This window comes from Sceloporus undulatus, chromosome 2 (assembly GCF_019175285.1).
Source record: "Sceloporus undulatus isolate JIND9_A2432 ecotype Alabama chromosome 2, SceUnd_v1.1, whole genome shotgun sequence".
Classification (NCBI taxonomy): Eukaryota; Metazoa; Chordata; class Lepidosauria; order Squamata; family Phrynosomatidae; genus Sceloporus; species Sceloporus undulatus.
Window position 1 is genome coordinate 214838295 of NC_056523.1, and position 23349 is coordinate 214861643.

General features: G+C 40.3%; 1 protein-coding gene across 3 annotated transcripts in view; it reads right to left on the reverse strand.

The window, feature by feature from the left end:
• Positions 1-598: 598 nt before the first annotated feature.
• The window catches only part of IDUA (alpha-L-iduronidase), a 68555-nt gene continuing 45804 nt past the window's right edge, over positions 599-23349 (reverse strand). For 2 of the 3 annotated variants that reach the window (XM_042454118.1, XM_042454119.1), the window contains 11 exons: positions 22778-22885; positions 22011-22106; positions 20582-20784; positions 20043-20222; positions 12038-12254; positions 11268-11477; positions 10120-10241; positions 6690-6815; positions 5584-5660; positions 4249-4349; positions 599-2893 (listed from right to left, as the gene is read on the reverse strand). In XM_042454118.1, coding sequence (XP_042310052.1) covers positions 2796-2893; positions 4249-4349; positions 5584-5660; positions 6690-6815; positions 10120-10241; positions 11268-11477; positions 12038-12254; positions 20043-20222; positions 20582-20784; positions 22011-22106; positions 22778-22885 — 1538 coding nt within the window. In that variant the 3' untranslated portion in view covers positions 599-2795. The remainder of the gene's footprint in view (positions 2894-4248; positions 4350-5583; positions 5661-6689; positions 6816-10119; positions 10242-11267; positions 11478-12037; positions 12255-20042; positions 20223-20581; positions 20785-22010; positions 22107-22777; positions 22886-23349) is intronic. The other variant, XR_006102400.1, reaches the window with a different exon arrangement.

The window sequence follows — 23349 nt, forward strand, 5'->3', positions numbered from 1 at the left end:
CTCAGTCCTGACTTGCTTCTCATCTGTGCCTCCTAGTTTATGTTATTGCCTTGTGTGTGTGAACTTAAACAGAGGAGAAGATAATTTTCTCAGGAACACACAGTTGAGGATTTGGGGAGTGAACTCAGTCTCCCTTTTACACTGAATGCAACCATCCACTTTCTATGCAGTTTGCAATACAGAAACATGGAGATTTCCACAATTGTTATTCCACTTTAAAGAGGACTCCACAGTAGAAATAGCCTGTGCTTGTGTGTTCGGTAATCATGCCTAGGAATAAATCATATGGTAAAACTTCTACAAACTGCATCCAGAAACACAGTTTTTGTATCAGTGGTAAATCCCCGTTGTAAAAACACATGACACTGGCCTTTATTTAAAATCTTTAATATTGTGACCTTTCAAAAATTAAGTGTAGCATCCAAGCTAAAACACTGGAGCTCCAGTTACATGAACTGTAAAGGTAGTAAAAGCAAGTCTGTTTCTCAAAATTGATCTTTTCATAGATTTTGACATGAATGACTCTTAAAGCTTGCAAATAATGATCACTAGACCATCCTATTTTAATCTAGCAGTACCTTAACTTTTCTTCTTTTTCTCTGCACAGTCTGTTTAAGCATCTGGGATCCTTGGGCAGATGACGAGACCCCCACCCACTGGCATATGGGCTGAACCCAACTCAGTGGGGTTTTTTTACAACTACATTTGAAAATGCCTTTAACAGCAATAGCAAACACATTTCTATACCACTTATCAGTACACTTAAACACTCCCTAAGCAGTTTATAATGTGTAATCTAACTGCCCCCAACAAGCTAGGTACTCATTTTAGCGACCTCAGAAGGGTGCCAGGCTAAGTCGACCTTGGAGCCCCTGACTGGTATTGAACTCACAACCTCATGGTTGTGAGTGGCTATGAGTGGCTGCAGTACCAGCATTTAAGCCATGCACCACCAGGGCTCCCTAATTGTGCTCTGGCACTATAGTTTCCAGCCACAGTCTTCATTTCAAGTCATTCTATGGCACTGTAATTTTTTTGGGGGGGGGGGGGGAGGAGACTGACCAAAAATGATGGTCAGAATCCAGTAAGGTCTTGCACTGAAGTTACAGTGCTATGCACTGAATTCTGGCTCAACCCTCCTTCCCCATTGCCACTTACTGAGCAGCAGCTACTGCGATTGATGTGGGTCTGTTCCCCTGTTGCTCAGAAAAAGGTGGCTGCTGTTTTCACCCCCTTCTATAAGCAAACCCCACTGCAATGCGCAGAAACACTGCTGCAATTCCCCCTCACATGGAGATGGCTTGTTGGGGGTAGGAATGGCAGTCAAATGCTTTCTGAGCAACAGGGGAATTGACCCCCCATTGATTGCAAAAGCTGCTTCCCAGTAAGTGGAGACTGGGGGACCTATGTGGCTATGTAGGGATTTTGAATAAGTAACAGACATGGGTACATAACGTCTGGTTATGAAGTCACAACTGTGATACAGGATATCAGCTATGACAGCTATCACTGGCTTGAGAATAGCTCACATAAGATAACCTAATATATTCATGACTGAGATCTGGATAGAAAGCTCCCTGACTCAATCTTATAGTCATTCTACAATACTTCGTTTCCTTTCAACATAAGCAGCTATACATGCCATTTTAGAGGTATGGGATTGTTCTGTTAGTCAAGGATCCACATACTTGAAAGGCCAGCTGTGCTGGCTGTAAATACAATACTCTGTCAGTGAAAAAGTGGGATTTAAACAAATACAGCAGGCTGCAAAATGGAAAACAGCTTGTCTTCCAGGTTTATAAGACAGCTAGTAGTATAGTATCTCTGTTTTGAGAAATCAAAGCCTGGATCTCACTTCCTCCTCCTCCTCCACCACCATTTTATTGCAGGTGAACAAATATTTAGAAATAAACATAAGCAATGCCATTGCTCAGTAAGACTGGATAGTCCCACTGATAATTTCTTCCTTGCACAAATAATTAAATATGCTGTCTAGTATTTCTGCTGCATTCCACTCCCAGTGAGGAGGGATGCTTATTGTCCTTAAGGCCTAGGTTCCAAAATTGTGTGCAGACCCACTCGCCGATGCTGCACAACACCCAGTGCATGTGTGTGTTTGTCATAAAGAACTAGGAAACCAATGAAACCTGATGTTTTTTTCCCTTCTTTTCCCAAGCCAAGACTGGGGGAGGAGGCTGAGTGCTTCTTGTGAAGCCCCTCATTGATCCGGAGTAGATTTGTGGAAATGACAGCATTCTCGAAGCTGTTTCCTCCAATGTCAGCCCATAATGATATTTTAGCATTTTCAGCTGGAAAACAGTGTTGGTATGAATCCTTTTTCCCACACAAAGCTTTATACAAAGCAATATAAATTACATAGTCAAGTCATATTACACACAGATCTTGAGATGACTATTTTACACTAGCTATTAACAATAACCATGGCCATCTCTCAATCTGGTCTGTAAAAAGAGGAGCCCACCAAGAGCTACTGCTTTGTTTTAATGCAATGACAGGGATAGGGTTGGCCATCCAGAAGTTGGACTGCAACTTCAGTCTTCCCTCACCCTTGGCTGCCTACTGGCTAGAACTGCTGGAAGTTGCAGTCCAAAAAACGTATGAGCTTGGAAATGTTGTAATATGTTTCCGCATACAAGTAGTGGGAGGAATGGCTGGGTTGGGGGAGCTTCAAAAGTAGAAGCTTTATGTGGAAATTAAGGCAGGGAAGATGGCACGAAGCTGGTGCAAATTGCAGGCTTGATTCTATAACATCTGTAGAAAACTCTTGTTCCTTCTCAAGATGCTCCGTTGTAGTAAACTGGAAGCGAAAATGGGCCTGCTCTGTTCCAGTAATCCACAGCACGCACCTTGTAAAATCCCATGACTGTTGTTCCTGATAAGGGAAATCCAATGCATGTAGTTACATCAAGGTCTCATGTATTGAGAAAGGCTGGAATATTTCTACATGTATATTAGGGTTAAACTTAATTAAATGGATGCTTCAATTTTGTACTTAGTCAAATGCCCCCAGGACTGCTTCCCAACAAGTGAACTTGCATATTTTTAAAAAAATGCTGCCTGAGAAATGGCTCTGAATGGGCATCTAGACCAGGAGTGGACAAAGTGTGTCCCATGGACCAAATATGGGTCCCTAGGGCCATTTTGGGGGTCCTAAAGATTGTAAAAATGCATTTCCTCCCAAATGCCCTCTACAGAATGTGATGGCTGCCATGTGTGTATTTCCTTGGGCAATTTAAGCATAGGAGAGGGCTTTTTTTGAAACTGAAAATAAAGAGGGAGTGATGTCTTCTCACTTCTTGCTGCTATAAAAAGCCTCTCTTGATAATAAAAGGGTCCAGGAGACCTAAAACACTGTGAAAATGCCCCTCTTGCCCCTGAAAGTTGGTTTGGGGGCATCTGGAGCTTTTTTGTGAAAGGTACAATGGTAGATACAGCACTCAAAGGATTCCTGAGGGCAAATATGGCCCTCTAACTATCCACAGTTGCCTATTCCTGATCTAGAGGGACCCTTAACATTTATTCCTTACCCCATACAGAACATCCTTCACAGGGTATCCTACAGAAATCTGAAACTACTTATCAACTTCCCCCGCCCTCAGTTCAACAGGCACATTGTGAATTGAGCACAAGAGCTTCTAATAGAGAGAATACCACTTGGATGTATGCATATTTTCCTGGAGTCCACCTTTCAAACCTTCAGTTTGTATATAGAACATGAAGACATTCCAAAACATACAGAAATTGTACAGAAAATATAAAAGAGTTAAAAACTGGGGGGCTTGGGGGGTCCTTTTTGGAAAGAAAAGTTCAGTTGTGCACACATGCCACTCTAAATCACTCTAAATCTTTGTGTGCAACATGGGTCAGTAAGAAATCTAGCAACAACTTTTTAGGAATGCAAAGAGAATTCCCCCCAGCTTTTCACAGTAGTGAAAATGAACTCAATCCTTAGTTTAAATGAAAGCTTTCCTTCCAAGAGGGGAAAAGCCCACATCAGGGATGGAAAACCGGGGCTCATGTTTTTGGACTGCATCTCACCACTGGCTATTCTGGCTAAGAGCAATGGAAACTGTGGGGCAAAAACATCTTACACTAATTCTATACTTTCCAATACAAATCACAAAAAATGTATAAGGATTTCAAACTGGAAATATATTTCACTAACTGGTACAATATTAGTGGTTACTGATTCTAAAAATAAAAATAAAGGTAGACATTTGGCTTTACCTGGGCTATAGACTAGCATTGTAAATATGCTGTCTTTGACAGTGATCTGCTTGTATGCTTTCCCATCCTGTGAGAACACTACTTCAAATTTTTTCAGACACCTATGGAAAAAAGCCAAGAAACAAATTATAGAGGTTGCAAACATACTGCTGTTTAGCAGCAGGTGAAGGTGATTTTCAAGTAAACATCAGCAGAAATGGTACAAATCTGTTCTGGATCCATTTATTTTAAGGCAAAATTAAACTCAATATGTATGCTGTACCACCTGTACTTAAAAATCTCCATTCAATCCCATGAAAAGTCTCTGCTTGATAATCTGTTTTAACATCAAAGTTAACTGCACAGTATTTGGCATATCTAGACAACTGGCTGTCTTTAACTCTCTCCTAGATTCCTACCGAACGTTTTACTGGGTGGCCTCTTTCACTAGGTATAGTGTGGCAGAGTAAGCCCCCTGAAAGCCTGCTGAGAAGTTTCATTACAACTGGCTCTGCTCCTTCCATCTGCATTTTACCTCTAGCTCCTAGCAACAAAAAAGGTCTAGGAATTGCAGTGAAAAAAGGGGAGGGGCACTCATCCTTCAATCTCAATCTTCTATCATTACATCTTAAATAGTGATGATTATGTCTGTTTTGTTTTCTATAGTATTGAAACATTTGGAAAAACATGTTCATTTTGTCCAGTTTCTGTATCAGTTAAGAAACATTTGAGTAAAATGTCTACATGAAAATTTGTATTTATTTGCATATGTATTCTTCCTGATTTATATGCTTATGAGCGTATTTGTATATATTTTTCACAGTATATGTGTTCTTGAAGAAACATGCCAGGAAAACCCATGACAGTTATTTGCCTTAGGATTGCCGTAAATTGGAAATGACTTGAAGGCACACACCACCAACAACATGTTTTTCTATGCATTTTCCCCAATGCATGTATTTCCAGGGGCATTTCTCCATGTGTGAAATGAATATTTCCTGTACAAAAAGGTAATCCAAATAAAATTCTCCCTCCCCCATTAATATAAGGAGCAGGACATGTTTCATGTTATACAGCTCAGCCTTGTGGCAGCTGAACTATAGTGCTTGAGACTCAAGACCAAGAGAGCAGGAAGTTATTCCCCAATGTTATCAGCTCACTAGCAATACTACTGTGGGAATGGACAGGGGTAGGTTGTCTATTCTCCAGTTGTGATCCAATTGGAAACATAAACCAAGACTCCAACTTGCAAAATGCACAATCGTGTTTAAATTAGTAGTATGGTTTGATATAGAAAATGATTCAAAATATAATTGAAACAAATATAATTTTGCATATCTTTAGGGAGTCACCTACTTTGAATTCACACAGCTGTCATCCCACGTTACCAAAACCTGTCTGTTTGTGAGACCAGTGAGGCGAACGCTGCTCACCTGGCAAGACAGAGTGACTTAAATGAAGAACCACATGGATAGAAAGTGTGAGGCAATACTTAGCATAGGTTATTTAATGCATTTGAATGAAAATCCATTTATCTTCTAAAGCAAGTTCAAGGAGAGCTTATGAACAGTGTAAATTATGAGGCTGTAAGGGCTGGTTAAGGAACTAGGTAAAACTAAACATTAGTCTGACAGACTTTTACTGACTGAGCCAGAATGTCTTGGACTGCCTTTCCCAACCTGAAGCCCTACAACTTCCAGAAACTGGTGCACTTTGGATCGTTGCTTTCTGGAGAGAGGCAAAAGACCATGCTCTGCAGTTGGCTATGAACCATGGTCAAGTGCCTCTTGTAGGTCACAATCCCATACACAGGATCCAACTGAATTCAATAGGACTCACTTTTTCTGAATAAATATACAAACAGTTCCTTCCCAGCTCTGGATCATGAAAGGCAGCATTTCTAGAGTGGTACTAACCTTTCAGAGAAAATTTTGCACCCCCTTCTCCTAGACATGTTTCTAGTCATTTTAAAAAATGCCCTTGGACCTGATGCACTTGCCCACCTCTGATGGTTTTACTGAAACAGCATTCTAGCCTGTGAGCCCTAACCTGGAGTCAGAAGTGGTACAACTGAGACACAAACATACTGCCTTGGTAAGGACTAGACTCACTCACAAGCCATGCTCTCAGAGTGACTGATAAGCAAAGTGACTGGTATGTAAAGGGGCCAATTTGGACAGGTTTTCTACCATGGGCCTGTTTACAGTATGGTGAAGGAACAAGCACATCTGGTGCACAACAGGGTAAAACCCTCCTTGTATCAAATTAAAATTGCTGACAAGAGTGGCTTAGAAGAACAAAATTATTTGCCAAAGTTATCTGAAACACACCAAGGCTTCAGGCTTCCCACATCTCAAACTCCATGGTGCTAAGGTGAACTCAAACAAACACAAATATTTATTTTGAATCTAAGTAAAGTTTCCACAAGCATAAGCAAACAGTGGACAGGATGTAGTACCCACCTGATTGGGAGCAGCAAGGGGCTTTGCACAGATATGGAGAAGAAAGACAGCTGGAATTGGGAGCTCTTGTTTCAGTATCAGATGACCTGTTGCAGGAAGGGGAAATGGCCCTTTCACCATAGGGTCCTGTAAAATAAAAACAGTAACAAAGTTGGATTACTCCTTCTACAGTAACCTATCAATATTAACTATGTAGAAAATGCTGAGAGATATCATGTAATGGCTAAAGCACATATGCTACAGCTGAACAGGTTTCATTCTCTGAGACTAATCAGTGCCTGGATAGAGAACCATCCTGTAGCCCCAAAGACAGTTTCTCAGAATTTTCTGAAAGAACAATGGATAAAAGTGTAATAAATTAACCCTGCTGAGGTGGATAAGAACAATCTTTGTTGTAATTTTCCTCTCCTTTTGCAGGGAAGAAGCATATATAAGAAGGAACACAAGGACTTCATGAGTCATAATGCAAAGCCTATGGTAGATTTGTTTGGGGACATACACGGGTTAGACTTCACATGGGCATTGCTGAAATCTTTCCTACAATTCACTATCATTCATGTGGACAGGGCATCCAGAATAGTTTATTTCTTCATGAAAAAATAAGGCTATGAACTAGATCTAAAGAGGGGTCCAGAATGTAAATTTATGCCACCATAGCTATACGATCTATATGCTGGATTAAACCATTACACAACTGATCTCACAAGATGTATGCTCTCACTGTGTAACTGTCACTGTGTCCCCAATCAAAGTGCACTAAAGCATGCACTTCTGTGATCCCTTGAAAAATGCAACCATTTGCACAATGGTTATGCTGATGGCACTCTGTGCAAATATAATTAGGATATGACCCTTGCACAATGTCCTCAAAAGTCCAACTGCATCCATGGCCTCCTGTCCTTCATTTTTATCTTCATAAAATCCCTGTATGGCATGTTAGGCTGAGACAGTTCCGAAAGCTACAACTGAGTTTCATGGTTGAATGGGGATTTCACTCTAGGTCTCCACAATTCTTGCTTGACACACTAACTACTACATCAGTTTTCTCTCCACAATGGATTTTCAGTCATGAGGAAAAAATGTTGAAAGAATTAGTGCAAAAACACCGAAGAGCCACAAATAGGAAACAATTCCATCACACACAAAAATGTTTATTTAAAGCAGTGGAATTGCACAATAAAAGCCTTGTCTGGAACACTCCAGTTGGCCAATGCAGAAAGGTGGATTCTGTGCTAGATGAGCTGTTGGTCCCATCCAGCTGACCCCTTCTTGTTTTTGCAAATTGTTCATTTAAAATCAGAAGGAAGCCTATCTCAGAGTGATGTTAGTGGGCAGATGTGGGAAGATTTCCAAAGTGTGGAGTGGAGTGTTATCTGCAGAGTAGAATTGATGGTAAGCACTGAAGAAATGAAGCAATGATTCAAGCCTCCTTGCCCCTGCAACAGTGAATTATGTTTGCTGAGAAAACCTGTAGTTCCTCCTTTAGTAAAAAATTAAACAAATAAAAATCATTAATTTTGGAAAATGCCCCTTGAACAGCCTCCCGTTTTCCTTCAAGGGAGATCATCAGGATACAGACTCCCAAGGGTTCAGGTATGCGCTTACAGGGGAGTGTTGGAAATGGATCACAAGTGAAACAAAAGCAGTGGCATTTCCATTAGCCTTGTTTGTTAAAATATTATTACTACAAATATTTATATAGCCTCCTTAGTGTGCTGCAGTCAGTCCTAAGGAAATAATCAAGCGAAGCAGTGAGTAAATATCTAGACAGTATAAAAGGGATAAAACTGAAAACTCTACCTCATATATACTCATATGGAACTGGAGACGAAAGGTGCAAGTGATAGGTAAGCATAAAGAAAAAAGGGGAGTTCTACTTAATTTTCAGGACCTTTCTGTGGGCTAAGGCACACTACGAAGTTATATCATTCTTACTATTATGGCTTTCTCCCAAACATCCTTAGAGTTGTAGTTTGAAGAGGATACTGACAATATTATCTCAAAGAGGCCTATGTCTCCCACTCCTGAACTACATTTCTCAGGATTCCCTGGGAAGAAGAGGTAATTGCTATTTAAATCTATACTGATGTGATCACATCATATTCAATCATAGAAGAAACTTCCAATGTTTGCCAGAACAGAGGGGAAAGGTTTCTGAGGTGGGAGAAGCGAACATCCTTGCTATAATCTAGCAAGCATGAACTTCCTCCTACAGTAATGCATTATGCAAAAATTCAAAGAAAGAGAAAAGGTGTTGTCAAGCGCCAAGTGGTTATAAGATGAGGTGAAGATCAGCTGGAGTACTATGTTTCCCAAATATAGGCTTCCTTCAGGGCCAAAAATACTTTGCAAGGGAGCTATTAACTGCCTGAAGGACCTGAGGACCAAAAAGAGCTAGTGCCATGATCAAGGGAGCCAGAACATCTTTCCAATCTGGAAAAATCAAGAGTTTTTTGTGACTTTTTAGTTGGGGGGGGGAGACTAAATGCAATCACAGGCATTTTTACTCAGAAAACAAAAGGTGACTCTGACTTTAATAAATGGATTAAGGACTGAAGTCAGAGTCACCTTAAGTCAGGGCATGGTGGAGGCTCAACAAATTTTGAACTCTATGGAGACATGTGAAAGAGGGACATTTTTATTCCTGTCTCATGGTGCTAGACCCTGCAGGTCAGCTAATGAAGTTCAACAGGCAGTAGATTTAGGGCAAGAGAAATGGAACCACTTTTACAGGAGCAGTACATCTCTGACTTTTCATGCTGGGAACAAACACAGGACAGCCCCCATCATTGTCAGGCCCTGCTTCTGAGCTCCTAGGCTTCAGGTTGGCTGTTGCTGGAAACAGAACATCTGATGAAGCTGCATCTGACACAGCAGTGCAGTAATATCATTCTACAGGGATGGAAGGCCAACTCTCTGAGGTAAGGGACAAATATAATACTACCCAGAGACTGAGTAGGGAAGTGTATGGGGAGATTGTAGTGTAATACATCTCAAGAGAAGTGAATTTAAAACCATGGAAAGGTGAAATGATGTTTTGAAGAGGTTCACCCTAGTAAGAGGAATATGAACCCTGCTTTGTTCATTTTTACTTTTACTATTATACAGTGAAACTGAAACCTGAAGATGAAATCTTAACCACACATACCTAAAACCCAATCTATGGAGACCAAATATTGTGGGGAGCTTTTATTCCATTTATTGTTGTGTTTATTTTTTTATTTTTTTGAATTGCAATAAATAAGAATTGTAACTCAAAAATAAAAATAAGTGGGACTTGCTTCCAAGTTAACATGCACAGGACATGGATTCATGGCTGTAACTCTACAGTAATTCAAGAGTAAGTCCCACTGAACTTGGCAAAATTTGTTTCCAAGTAAACAAGCACTGGATTGTATTGTATGTGTTAGTTATTTCACACACACAATACCTCAGCTTCTCTTATCTTCTCCAGTTGCTTCAGAGAAGGAAAATCTGGAGCTCCCAGTTTCTTCCATTGCAAATACGGGTTGGTGAGGTAGTTATCCATGTAATAAGTCACATATACAAGTTCTTCGGGCAGATAAAGAGAAAGTAAAATGTTAAGGCTTGATTTCATTCAACATCAAGGCAGAAATTGTAGATTTCAAATACAGTATTCTCATAGCTACATCATAACTTAGCCTGATATTTACATGGACAAATGGGACCCATAAGATGATGGTTGTGCCCATACTTTGGATAATATGCTTTAGGGGGCCTGGTATTCTCAGGAATATGCCTCAATGGTTCCAGTTTGCTTGGGATCCAGTCTGAGGTAGAACACTGACTATGCCTCCCATAAGAGGGGCTTAGATGACTCAGGTGGGAAAAACATACAGAGAACAAGAACTGGCAGATACACATTTGTGTGTGTGTTGTGTGCCATCAAGTCATTTCTGACTTGTGATAACCCTATGGCGAATCTATCATGGGGTTTTCTTGGCAAGATTTGTTCAGAGGAGGTTTGCCATTGCCTTCTCCTGAAACTGAGAGCATGTCACCCCGTGGGTTTCATGGCCAAGCTGGGAATCGAACCCTGGTCTACAGAGTCATAGTTGAACACTCAAACCACTATTCCATGCTGGTTTAACAGATACATATTGGGTTTTTAAAATGCCAGCTCACAGGTTTAAATTTCACACTATGCTATTATGTCATGTTCAGTTTAGGATTCTTCTTCACACACTCACAGAGCCCTGAAAGAGAATAGGATTATGTGTATGAGTGGGAAAGATTTAAATCTTACTCCCTCAATAGATTTTACTTTTTGCACATATCTTGGAGATGGGACACAAATCTAAACATGGCATTAATTTGTTTCAAATACACCTTATACATATCGCCTGAAGGTAATTTTATACAATATTTCTAATAGTCTTGTGCATGAAACAAAGTTTGTGTACACAGAACCATCAGAAAGCAAATGTGTCACTATCTCAGCCACCAACTGTAGGTCAGCTAATAATTATGAAGACCAGAATGATTTAAAAATGAATTGCATTTCTCTAACATTGGATTAGGTAGGTGGTTGCTGAAACAGTCAAGGCTCAATCTTACCTTTGTGTTTGGGCAAGCTGGTTATATTTATTGTCACAATACTGATGTTTGAAGATGTCTGATTATCATTGCTGGAATAGATTAGTATGGACCCCTGCCAGCTGTCTGATGGTTGTAGTTCAATAGGTCTGTGAAGGCTAGCTATGACTCCAAGTGTATTACAGTCTTCTGATTCATGACAGTAGATATTGGCAGAGACTTGTTCCTCCCCTACTCAAGAGAAAGACTTGAATCAAAATGGTTTTCTTTTTATGAGAACACAGATAGAAAATAATCATATTCCAAAGACTGTATCTCCCCATATGAACCTGCCAGAACTCTAAGATCTTCAAGGGAAGGCTTTCTTTCAGTCCTGCCACCATCATAGGGTCGCTTTGTGAGTAGCTGCTCCCATCCTCTGGAACTCCCTTCCGCAAGAAGCCAGGCTGGTCCCCTCTATGCTTTCCTTTTGCTGGTAGTCAACAAGCTTTTCTCTTCATGCAGAATTTTGCACCCAGGGGGGCTTCTTATTGGGGTATTTGCTTTTGTATATTTTTTTAACCATTTTGTATTTTGAATTTGTTTTATAAATGTCAAGTTTTTAATTCTGTTTTTAGAACAACACTATTTTTAAGCATCTTTTGTGAGCCATCTTGGATTCAATTTACGAGAAAGGTGGCATATTAAACAAACAAACATTTTGTTGCCTTGTTTGACATGTGAGTAAAAAAGACTCCCGCCGCCCACCATAACCTGACAATGGTATTAGCGATTTGAAGTGTTTGCTGTACCTAGCAGGGCCAGCAAGCCCATCACAGTGAGCACAGGCTTCCTCACCATCTGGACATGTGGGGGATTTGTGTTGTTCATCTGAAAGCGTGCCGTCAGTGTTCTCTGGGTGAAGTAATGGGGATGGTAGCTCAGAAAGGCATTGTCGTTGCTCAGCAAAGTGTAGTTGATGGTGTTATTGGCTTTAGCAATCAGTAGATTTTGATGTTGGGCAATAACCTGGCAAAGAAAAAAGGAACAGAATCTTTAACACTTTAACAACAGTTATTGCTTTGGCCCCACAGAGCACAACATCTGTGCCATAGTGGGAGCTGTAAAGATTTTTGCCAACCATCTCACTGCAGAATTAAGAAAAAAGTATTTACATCTTTCATTTCAAATGATTATATTGCATAAGCTGGGCTTTCTGTATTCTTCATTTCATCAAAATTCTACTCTAATTCTTTGACCTGCAGAACTTAAGTAGATTTGCATGATTCCTCTGATTTTGCACAATTCATTCTACAGTAGTACTATTTGGCATAACTAATTCTGCTTTTGCTCACAATTATAAGAAACAAGAAGCTCTGTGGAGCACTGGATCTCCTATTCTTTACTTTTTTCCACAACCCTTTTGGCCTCTGGGATTTCAGCAGGTATTTATGAACTTGCATAGTTTTCAGGCATTCCTTTGCAAGCAGAAAACCTAGTAAATTGTTTGTGTCTCTTAAAAGTTGGGACTCTCGGCTGCAACTGGGGCCAGTATTACATTTTATCAACTTCTTGTACATTCTGCAGGAGCACATGCAGAGCCCTGAGAATCGCATTTAGGAGTGAGGTCCCATTTTTTTCCTTCTCCCATCTCATTTCTCCTATCGCAGTACAGCTGATAACACTTTGGCATTCAGGACTGGCTATGGATGAAATTAAATCCACGTGCAGGCTTCAAAGCACATTTTGAAAACAAGAAAGGCACCATAACAATTTATCACCAAGATCCACTAAGAAGCCTCTTCAATAGCTTTAGCTGACCTAATTCCCAGCCTTACTAAAATTAGGAACTTAAGAGGAGGATTGCAACAGTGTAACTAATCAGATGTAAAGAGATTAGTGGTCTCTGCCAAAATACACAGGGCAGAAGGTTAGCTTTTTAAGAATGTCCAGCTCTGCAAACAGGAGATCTGGTAAAACTGTTTTTTAAACCAGTATTCCTATACTATTGAATGAGGATCTAGATTATGCAATATTTATTCAACCAGCCCTATTCACTTCCAGCACTCTTCAATTTTCTATACCTGTATGTATGTTTAACAGAAATAAATACACATTAAGACTTCTCTTCATTTCTCTTGCCTTCTTCTAGACAACAGGGGATTTGAATTACAGATTTTAAGCCGCTCAGAGTATGACAACAGAGAAACTGAATATTGTTAGTCTAAAAATTCTGGAGACTGGAAATTAATGGAAAGCACTAAAAACAAAGTACACTTCTTCTCTTCATAGCGCTACCCTGAGTTGTTTCTTGACTGGGCTAGGTAACCTGCAACTATAGATTGGCCTTGAAGGAAAACCAGCTGCTATGGGCTAAATTTCAGAGGAATGTAATAACGAATCATCTCTGGGTATTTGTTGCCTAAGATAACCCTAAGGAACTCATTGGGTTGCCATGAGCTGACTTCAAGGGACATATGTTCATAAATGAGGTCCCCCCAGAGGTGCTTAAGCCCTTGGCCCCTGAACAATAAACTCATAGCTCTATTGTTCAGCAGATGGAGCAGGAGAAGGAAGACCAAGACTGCAACGAGGAAAGCACTTTGCAAAAAGGACAAACGGGCATGATTTTGCCTCCCCAACTTGATGGCTAGTCCACCAAAACGGCAGCTGAGTAGACAGGATGGCTGCAGTGTGATTCAGCAATGAGGATGATTTACCCAGTGCATCTCCCTCCTTATCTCAATCCTGCTCCCATCTGTACACCAAACAATTATTGGGCAGGCTTGTTCAGCATTTAAATAGGAAGAACTAAGGGTGCTGGAAAAAAGTTGTGTGTGTGTTTGTTTGTTTTTTAGACTGGACAGGCAAGAAAGAATTGCCTCTGGGCATGATTCCCCACTCCTGGCAATTTCAGTACCCAGCAGAAGACTCAGATTAGTCTCCTAGGCTTTAGGGGAAGAGTGGCCAGTAACCTATTTAGGTCCCTCCTGGCCAGAGGATCCAGATCTACCAATTATTCTCTGACTCACTGAATAGATCCCCAGCAGACGTACCACCTCCCCAGACTTACAGAAGTCAGGCTCCAAAGTCAGCAGAGGTTCTTTTAATGATCCAGTCAACTGATCCAGGGTGAAGAGTAGCGAGCTACCAATTTGGTCGGTCTATGCAAGATTTCCTTTCGGGTTTGGCACCCTACTAAGACAATATCCTCCTTTATTAATTCTAAAAAGAGACAACTTCAGCCACTCAGGCTCCCACTGGGAGTTGTCCCAGATCCTGTTTTATCAACCCTTGGCCTAAGAGGCCTTCTGCCTTGACTTTGCCTGCTGTGAGTTGACTTTGGCTAGCTTGACCAGATTTCACCTGCTTCTTCTTACTCCATTAGAAGGTACTGGCTTCCTTTGTTAGCCTCAAATGCCCACAAAGTGAATCAGGAAACAATGTCCATACATGTGAACAGGTAAGGAGTGAAGGAGAGAAAGATCCAGAGAGATAAATTGGGAGAAATTAGGGGAACGCTAGCCATGCACACCACCAATAACAACGTTTATTGATTAGTCAGCTGACCATATCAACAATAAAATAAAATATAGCAAAATGCATACACAGATAAAACATAATAACTATCCTAAAACTCATATAAAACTAGATAAATTAAAACACATGAAACTTAAATAAATAGTAAATTTGATTAAATAAATAGATTGCAAGCTAAAACAGGGGGAGTGAGGTAACGAGTATAAAAAATTTAGTCAGAGTATTTAAATGAGCTCATCGCCATCGAAGGAGACCCTGTTTTGTGTGATAAATATATCTCTCAGGTGAGCAGCTTTTGTAATAAATTGTGCAGTGCAGCATACTAAGTGTAAATTCTCCCCAGAAAGGAAATATGACAATTTAACAATTGGATCCCAGTTCTAACCAAAAATGTTTGTAAGCAATGGGATCTCTCCTCGGCATATACAACACTCAAACAAGATATGCACAATGTCCTCTACGACTGGAGCACCACAGATACCTGTTCTTTCATTGTAGGGTATGTTTTTGAAACCGTCCTGTTCTTACCAGAGTTCAGCTGCTCAAATCTAGCTCTGATGAAAGCTATTCTCTGTCTCTGTGTTAGGTTCAGCCTAAGGTACTTTCTAAACCAAATAATGTTTTATTTTTGGCCAACCAATTTAGAGACTTGAAACCGGCCAGCAAGGCTGTATCTGTTTGGGCAAGGATATGCAAAACTCTTTGTTTTGATGCTTCCTGTATGACCAGCGGAAAGTAGATAAGGAGAAGAGAAGCCTAGCTGGTACATTAGTTGGAATAACTGGCATATCCAAAAGTTTGGTCGCCCAATATCTAGCTGTTCTTCTAAGCAGGGAGTCTCCTTGAGTCCATTTTCAAGATCCTTAGCCAGTAATTAAAGACTTTTATCAAAACCTGGCACTGGATAAAATGGGTCCCAAGTTCTGCTCTCACTGCTTGGGCTGGTGTGTTCTTATCTGTTCAAAGTATCCTCCTTAGAACACCAACAAGATACAGCCCCTGACCCAATGTCCATCATAAATGGCTGTTATACCAAAAATGTTGCTGACACCTGGATTCCATTGTTATAATACATTTGAATCTGGCATCTATAGACAGATAAGTAGAGATCACAATGCACTGCTACAGTGTGTCCCCAGCATTTGTTGTACATTAAAAACCAGCCTGGTGTAGTGGTTTGAGCATTGAATTATGACTCTGGAAACAATCTGGCTCAGCCATGTAAACCCACTGGATGACCTTGGGGAAGTCACACTCTTTCAGCCTCAGAAGATGGCAATGGCAAACCTCCTTTGAAGAAACTTGCCATGAAAACCCCATTAAAGGTTCACCTTAGGGTCGCCATAAACCAGAAACAACTTGAAGGCACACAACAAAAACAAAATCTGAAAGAGACTGGAACCTGATGATGTTCCCAAATGTCATCTTGCTTGTGGAGATGAAGGTCCCATTCATCCACTCCTAAAACTTTGTCAATTTATGGTATATAGATGGGATTTGGACAGTGATAATTAGCAGCTAATTAGTCAAACCTCTGGAAAGGATAAAGGGAATGCCTATGGGGGAACATGAGAGGTTAATGTTAATATTTCTGTCTCCACGACTCGGAGGACCTACTCCATAGCTGCCCCAGCCCTTTGGAACGCGCTGCCCACCGAGCTCCGCTCGTCCTCTACCCTGGCCCAATTTAGGAAGGATCTCAAAACCTTCCTATTCCAGCAGGCATTCCCCGAATAAATATCCTGTGGGCCTCCCTCCTCTTCCGTGGCCAAGAGGCTGGGCTATGGGGCATTTTACTGCTGTTTTGTTTTAGCTGTGTTTTAACCTTGTACAGTATGTTCTAATATGTTGTGAGCCGCCCTGATCGGAGGAAGGGCGGCATATAAATAAAACTTTTATTATTTATTTATATAGTACTCCAGATGCTGCTGACTGGAATAGACATTTGCATGTATGGTTGGGGGAGATATTGCAGTGCTAAGCTAGATCAAACATTGACCAGAAGTACAGTGCCCCTTCTCTCAATGTGGGGAACATGGAGAATAAAAAATGGTAGATGCACATCATTCCCCTATTCCCCTAATAGTGTAGTATACTAGATGACATTGTGTAATGTCATTCAATATCTGTATAGGTGGAAAAGATCAATAAAAGGGGACAAGGAAGAAAGGTGGCCATATCCCTTGCTTCTTCTCTGAACTCTCCCCATATTGTACAGGTACATGTAACAGGAGCTGAGACTAGCTGTGACATCTGACTATAGATCATGGGTGGGAGTTGTGCAGTCTTTCAGATGTTGCTGAATTGCAACTCCCATTAGTCCTAGCCAGCAAAGCCAATGTGAGCAAAGCTAGGACTTGAAGCTCAACAAGATCTAGAGGGCTGTATGATTCCCATCCCTGTTGTAAGTGAATGCAGTCTGAAACTTATTTAGTGCTATATAGATTCTAAATTTTCAGTATCTATCTTTATTCTTAGCATCTATCTGTAGCATTTCCAGTATCTCCTAACTTTCTCTGAACTGGGTCCTCTCACTTACAGTTCATGTTAGGTGCTTTTCAACACTGTGTATCAATGTGGGAAATGATGCCATCTTGTGTTTATTACAGAACAAGTCAGAATTTCCAGAACTGAATTGTTTTGTTCGTATTGTTGAACAATTTTCACAATGTGTTGTAGTGAATCTTTCCTAAGATTATTTTATCAGCTCATATTATACAAATGGTCTTGGCGGTGGTGGTATTGCTGATGGCAAAGCATTCAAAAAACAATTTTCTACCTATCCCCTAGAGTGGTACAGCCTAGCAAGAGGCAGCTACCAGGGCAAGGTGGCTCTAGGAAAGGAAGGACAGGCCACGTCAGTCTACTGCTGCCACTGTGATGCCATCCCCAGCAAACCTTTTGGGTATAGCTAGGCAGCCAGCCAGATGGCAGGCCAGACAGCAGGAAGGAAGGTAAAGAGAGGCACCACCACCCAGCAGCCTTCTACAGCTCATAGGGGTGACACTGAGTTACCATAATGGGTGACACCAACCCTAGTGATACCAATGATTGCAATAGCTCTATGGAATAGGAGGATATTAGAGCATCCTTCTGTGCCATAATCCTGAAAGACTGCAGGAGACAGAATCTTTTTTTTCTCCTTCCATCAGCAAAGGAATTGTGGCAAGAAGACACAGGCACTACTTAGCAAAATTTCAGAAATGATTTCAGCAGCATGGGTGGAAGGGGGACAAAAAAGGAAGCCTGCCTTTGCCACCTATAACAGGAGGAGTTTTAAGATGTTAGTGGACCAACATATATGTCTGACTTGGTTGCTCATATATTGTATACTAAGAGAAGTGGGGGGGGGGGGGCAACTTGTGACACTATCAATCATGTACAGTTGCCAGATTGAAAACTAAGAAGGACTCATGTACCTTTAATAGTTATATAGAGGAATTTCAAAAAGTGTTGTTTCTCACCTGATTGTGCGACAAGCAATGCTTCCTTAAATTCCCTCTTCTACCACCATTAATGATACAGAATCTGTCTCCAGTTTTCAAGCTGACAATCCTAAAATCAGGGGTGGCAAAAATGTTGTCTGTAGAGGGAATATCACATGGGGGGCTTACCACGGTTAAAATGCTGGTAAAATGCTCCAGAAGCACAAAGGTGTGATAGCTGATCATGCTTCTGAAGTGTCACTGAAGCATCCCCTCGCCTCTCCTATCAGCAAAATGTTAGTGAAGCAGCCATTTTTTCATAACGGAAATTCCCATTATTGAAGAAATGGCTACTCTGCAAATGCTTTGATGATGGGAGAGGAGAGGGGACGCTTCAGAAGCGCGACCAGCTATCACACCTTCGTGTCTTTGGAGTGTTTTACCAGCGTTTTAACCATGGTAAGCTTCCCATGTGATAATCCTCTAAGACATTTAGACTCAAGAGTGTCATTTTAAAAAACGATATGAAAGTTGTCTATTTTTTAAAAAAAAAATCTCTCAGGCCCAAAAGTAACAGAAATGTAATAAGATTACCCCCTAAACTGTTGTTGCATGCTTCAAGTCGTTTTCAATTTATGTCAACCCTAAGGTGAACATATCATGGGGTGTCCTTGGCAATATTTCTTCAGATGAGGTTACCTTTGCCCTCCTCAGAGTCTGAGAATATGTGACTCACCTACGGGCACCCAGCATATTTTCATGGCTGAGCAGGTATTCGAAACCTGGTCGCTAGAGTTGTAGTCCAACACTCAAATCAATATGCCACACTAGCATTTTAATCTTTTTTTTAAAAAAAAGTTTTAAAAAAGATAATTTGGGGGGCACATTACCCTGGGAGGGTAACATGCCCCCCCAACACATGGCAATTGCTCACCACTGCTCTAGATGTTAGAGTGCAACTTTCATAATCCCTTATAAGAGCTAGAAAGCTATATTGGTTAGGGTTGGTGGCAGCTGCAGTCAAACAACAACTGGAAAGCAACAATTTATTTATCCTTAAAACATGGTATGAGCATCTGGAAGTCAATACTTTTTGAAAGCAATTAATTGTGTATTGAGAGAGACTTTATGATTATTTTAACTTGCTATGCTTTTTATTTATTAATTTGTTAATATTAACAGTATAAAGAAAACATAATTTCAGAAGCCAGCAGAGATTCAAAGTGCTTCAATGGCACTTTCATGTGGTGATGGCTAGAAAACAGCACAGAGGGAATAACCACCCTTGCTCAACCATCGCAATCGTAATCCAGATTCTGTTCCCCTCTCCTAGTTGTTGGTAGAAGAAAATGAAGACTGGAACAAACACATAGCACACCTATATTTACTCCTGGTCCTATTGAGCTAAATATAAAATGTTTGTGCCCAGGTCACAGAACATCCCTATGAGATAGCCGAGACTAAGGGTGTTTTACATTAGCCCCTACACTTGGTCAATGTTGTATGAAGTTTCTTGATTAGCCAGGCAAAAACACTAAGAGCTTTCCTTTGGGTCTGATCAAAAGAGAGGCACCTTCTGTTTCTACATTTCAGGTGTCAGTTCCTGGCTGATCCTCCATTAATTTGTGGGATCTTGCACTTGAGAATGTACCATCCAGCTCAAGGTGCTTACAGATTTGGTCTAGCTGTGACACTTTAGATGTTTGTCAGAGCAAGCAAAAAAAGAACTGAGCAAGAAGCTTCAGAACATTTAATTTCCCTTTGTTTGTTTGTTTGTCTTAACTTCCTATTATCCAATGAAAACTATAAAGAGATGATGTTAGTGGCATTTGAAGATCAAGCGTGGACTTACCTTTGCCACCATAGCTGCATAGGTTACATCAGCTCTCCAGGGCTGTGGAAATGACCAACCCACAAGTGGATCTGCCTCATCATTGAATATTGGCACAGAGGCAAAACTGGGGAAGATTTTCTGAATCTGTCCCACTGCTTCAATTTCTTGTTCTAAGATGTGAAGTGAGCTCCCAGCTCCCTGTGGTGATAAAATATGATGGCTACTTTTTAAATTCAGTCCAGAATCACATAGGCTGCATTTGCATTGTCAAAAGTATCACTTTAACTGCTATGGCTCAATGGTATGAAATCCTGGGATGTGCAGTTTGTTGTGGCACCAGAGCTCTCAAACAGGGAAGGCTAAATGTCTCACAAAACTACAGATCCCAGAATTCCATAGCAATGAGCCATGGCAGTTAAAGCATGCTCAGGATTATTTCTGCAGTGCAAATGAGAAGTAATTCTCTTTGTCGTATAAAGGCAAATAAACATGAGTGTTTAATTAGGGACATTTTATGTGTCCTGAATTCCACAGCAAAATCAAAACATGAAGCTAACCTTCTTATGCATAGCAATGTAATCCAGCCTGACACCTGTCTCTCCAGTGAAGAAATTTGTTCCATTGTAGCAGTGACTGAGGAGGTTCCAGCATATTGGAGACTTTGGGAAGGGATGGAAAGAGTCGCCTGGGCCTCCCAGTTTGAGCTGAGGACTAGCTTCTCTTAATCCTTCAGAGCAGGCATCATAGTAGTTGAGGAATCCTAGAAGTGAAATGACAGTCATTGGAAGCTCAATGAATTTTTAGATAACAACATCTTACTATCTAAGAGAGTAAGCATGGTGTATTTGTTTAAGTGTTGGACTCAGACTCCAAAAGACTCGGGTTTGAATCTCCACTCAGCCACACAAACCTACTTGGTGACCTTGGGCAAGTCACACTCTCCCAGCCTCAGAGAAAGGCTATGGCAAACCAACTCTGAACAAATCTTGCCAAGAAAACCTTTCAGTTGGTTTGCCGTAAGTTGGAGTCAACTTGAAGGCACCTAATAGTAACAAGAACATCATCTACTATCTGGGGAAGAAAATATCTTGTCCTTCAAAACATACTGGAGTGAAATATACTAAAGATGGACCTGTGTTAACAGGAACAGATGAAGAATCATGACAAATGAGGAGGTCTAGGAATGGCTGTGAACAGATCATGCTCTCAGTTTCCAATAACTGCGGCATAACTCTGACATGTACACTAATTTTAAAGATGGTTGCTATCCCTCATAATCACAATGAGCCTGAATGGAAGGACTAGAAGGATAGCAATATTTAACTGCTACAGAAGAGCACTGTGGCATCTACAAGATGAACAGGTTTATTGTGGTATAAACTTTCGTGGACTTGGAGTCCATTTCAACAGATACATGGTATGTGTCTCCACTGGCAGGAATATATTTCTCTCTCAAAAGCCTTGGGTGGTTGGCCTCACTTACAAATAATCCCTCTAGTCTAGAATAGCTCTTTAGCAGCAATAACAGGACACATCACAGCAAAGGGAGCTAGGGCCTTAATATGTTACAATACACACACACACACACACACATTGTTCTTCTCATCTTATCTGATACATTTAAATTCCTTTCTTAAGCACAAAGTAGGTCAAATGGTTCATGGTTTTAAAAACAGGCTAGGCAAAGAACATACACACTGTACGTCATTAAAACTGTTATAAAATACAGTACTCCATGTCTACAATTTACTCAGTCACATCTAAGTACTGTATTATACCTGCAGTAACCTTTATGTCTGATTTAGTAACTGATTTATGTTGACTTAGCTTTTAAAGAGTCTGAATGGCAAAGGCAATACCTGTTTGAGAGGAGAACTGAATCAGGCTTTTACAAGATCTAAAATGGAATATTTCTTCATCATTCCTGACCTTTTAATTCTTCCCTCTGCACTCAGTTAAAAAAAGGAGGAGTCACAAGCAGCTTACCATTAATTGTCATAGATATATTGTCAAAATCCTGGTGATCTGGCTCGTTCCAAGTCTCAAAATTCCACTTAGAAACATATTTCAATCCATACCGCTCTGAAAATGAAGCTAGCATTAATTATAACTTTGTGAAATTACACAGGACTCTTTCATCCAGTCACAGACAAAAGTTTCAGCTAAGAGACTGTTGTTCCAAACTGTGTTCTTCCAATAAAAAGCACTCTGCATTTAGGTAGAATTCAAAGATATAGCCATGTTAGTCTGTCAAATCAATATGTAGAGAGATCTTGTATCACCTTCGAGACTTTAGCCTCGTAGGTGATACAAGATCTTTCTACATTCTGCCTTTAGGTGTTAACACACAAGCAATCCAAGATAGGCGAAGGTCAAATGTATCACTAGATCTTTTTCTCATGTCCCAAATGTTATTGGATCACAAATCTCAGAAACTGTAGCTCATATGTCCAATCACCAGGAATTCTGGTTATTGTAATCAAGCCCCATCTGGAGGACCCAAAGTTTAGAAAACCTATAGTCTAATCATTAATCTACTCTAGCTGTTTTCTGTCCCTTAGAATTCCCCGCTAATGTTTTCCAGTCTATCCAACTACTGTGATTTGCAACCACAATCCACAGATCACCCAAACTGAGAGCAAATTACCAAAACATTTAGCGATAAAAATAATACATTTTGTATATAATTTAAAAATTGCCTTGTCAATGTCAATTGCTTTGTCAAAAGGAGATTTTTTAAAAAACAAACTCACCTATGTATCTCTGAGCCAACTGTGTTATCAAGTCCTTCCACTGTCTCACCTGCTTTTTATCCTCAAAGTCTGTGAAGTATCCTGAAGGACTTCCCATCAACTCAAATCCTGAGATGAAAACAAATATTGTATGTATGTACAGCGCTGTGTAAATTTACAGCGCTTCATAAATAAAGGTTAATAATAATAATAATAATAATAATAATAATAATAATAATTAAACATTACAGTCATAAATAAACATATTTTACATTTGCAAGTGCTAAGCCTGCTTTACTCCTACCTTGGGCATGATGGTAAAGAACTGAAGACCCATATGTTCAGTTCAATATACAAAAGGGGAGCGTTACAGATATATACAAGGAGTTGTATAAGGAAGTATTCTCTGCACCATCACAATGGCTTTCAGGAGAACAGAATTCTATACACAAAAACAGATACTCCCAGATACTTAGTGATACTCGTTCCATGGAAAGAGGCAGGTAAGAAACAATAATACCAACAATAATTATTATAATAATAATACCAAGAGCAGATTCACCCAATCACATTTTTATACTATAAAAAACCAA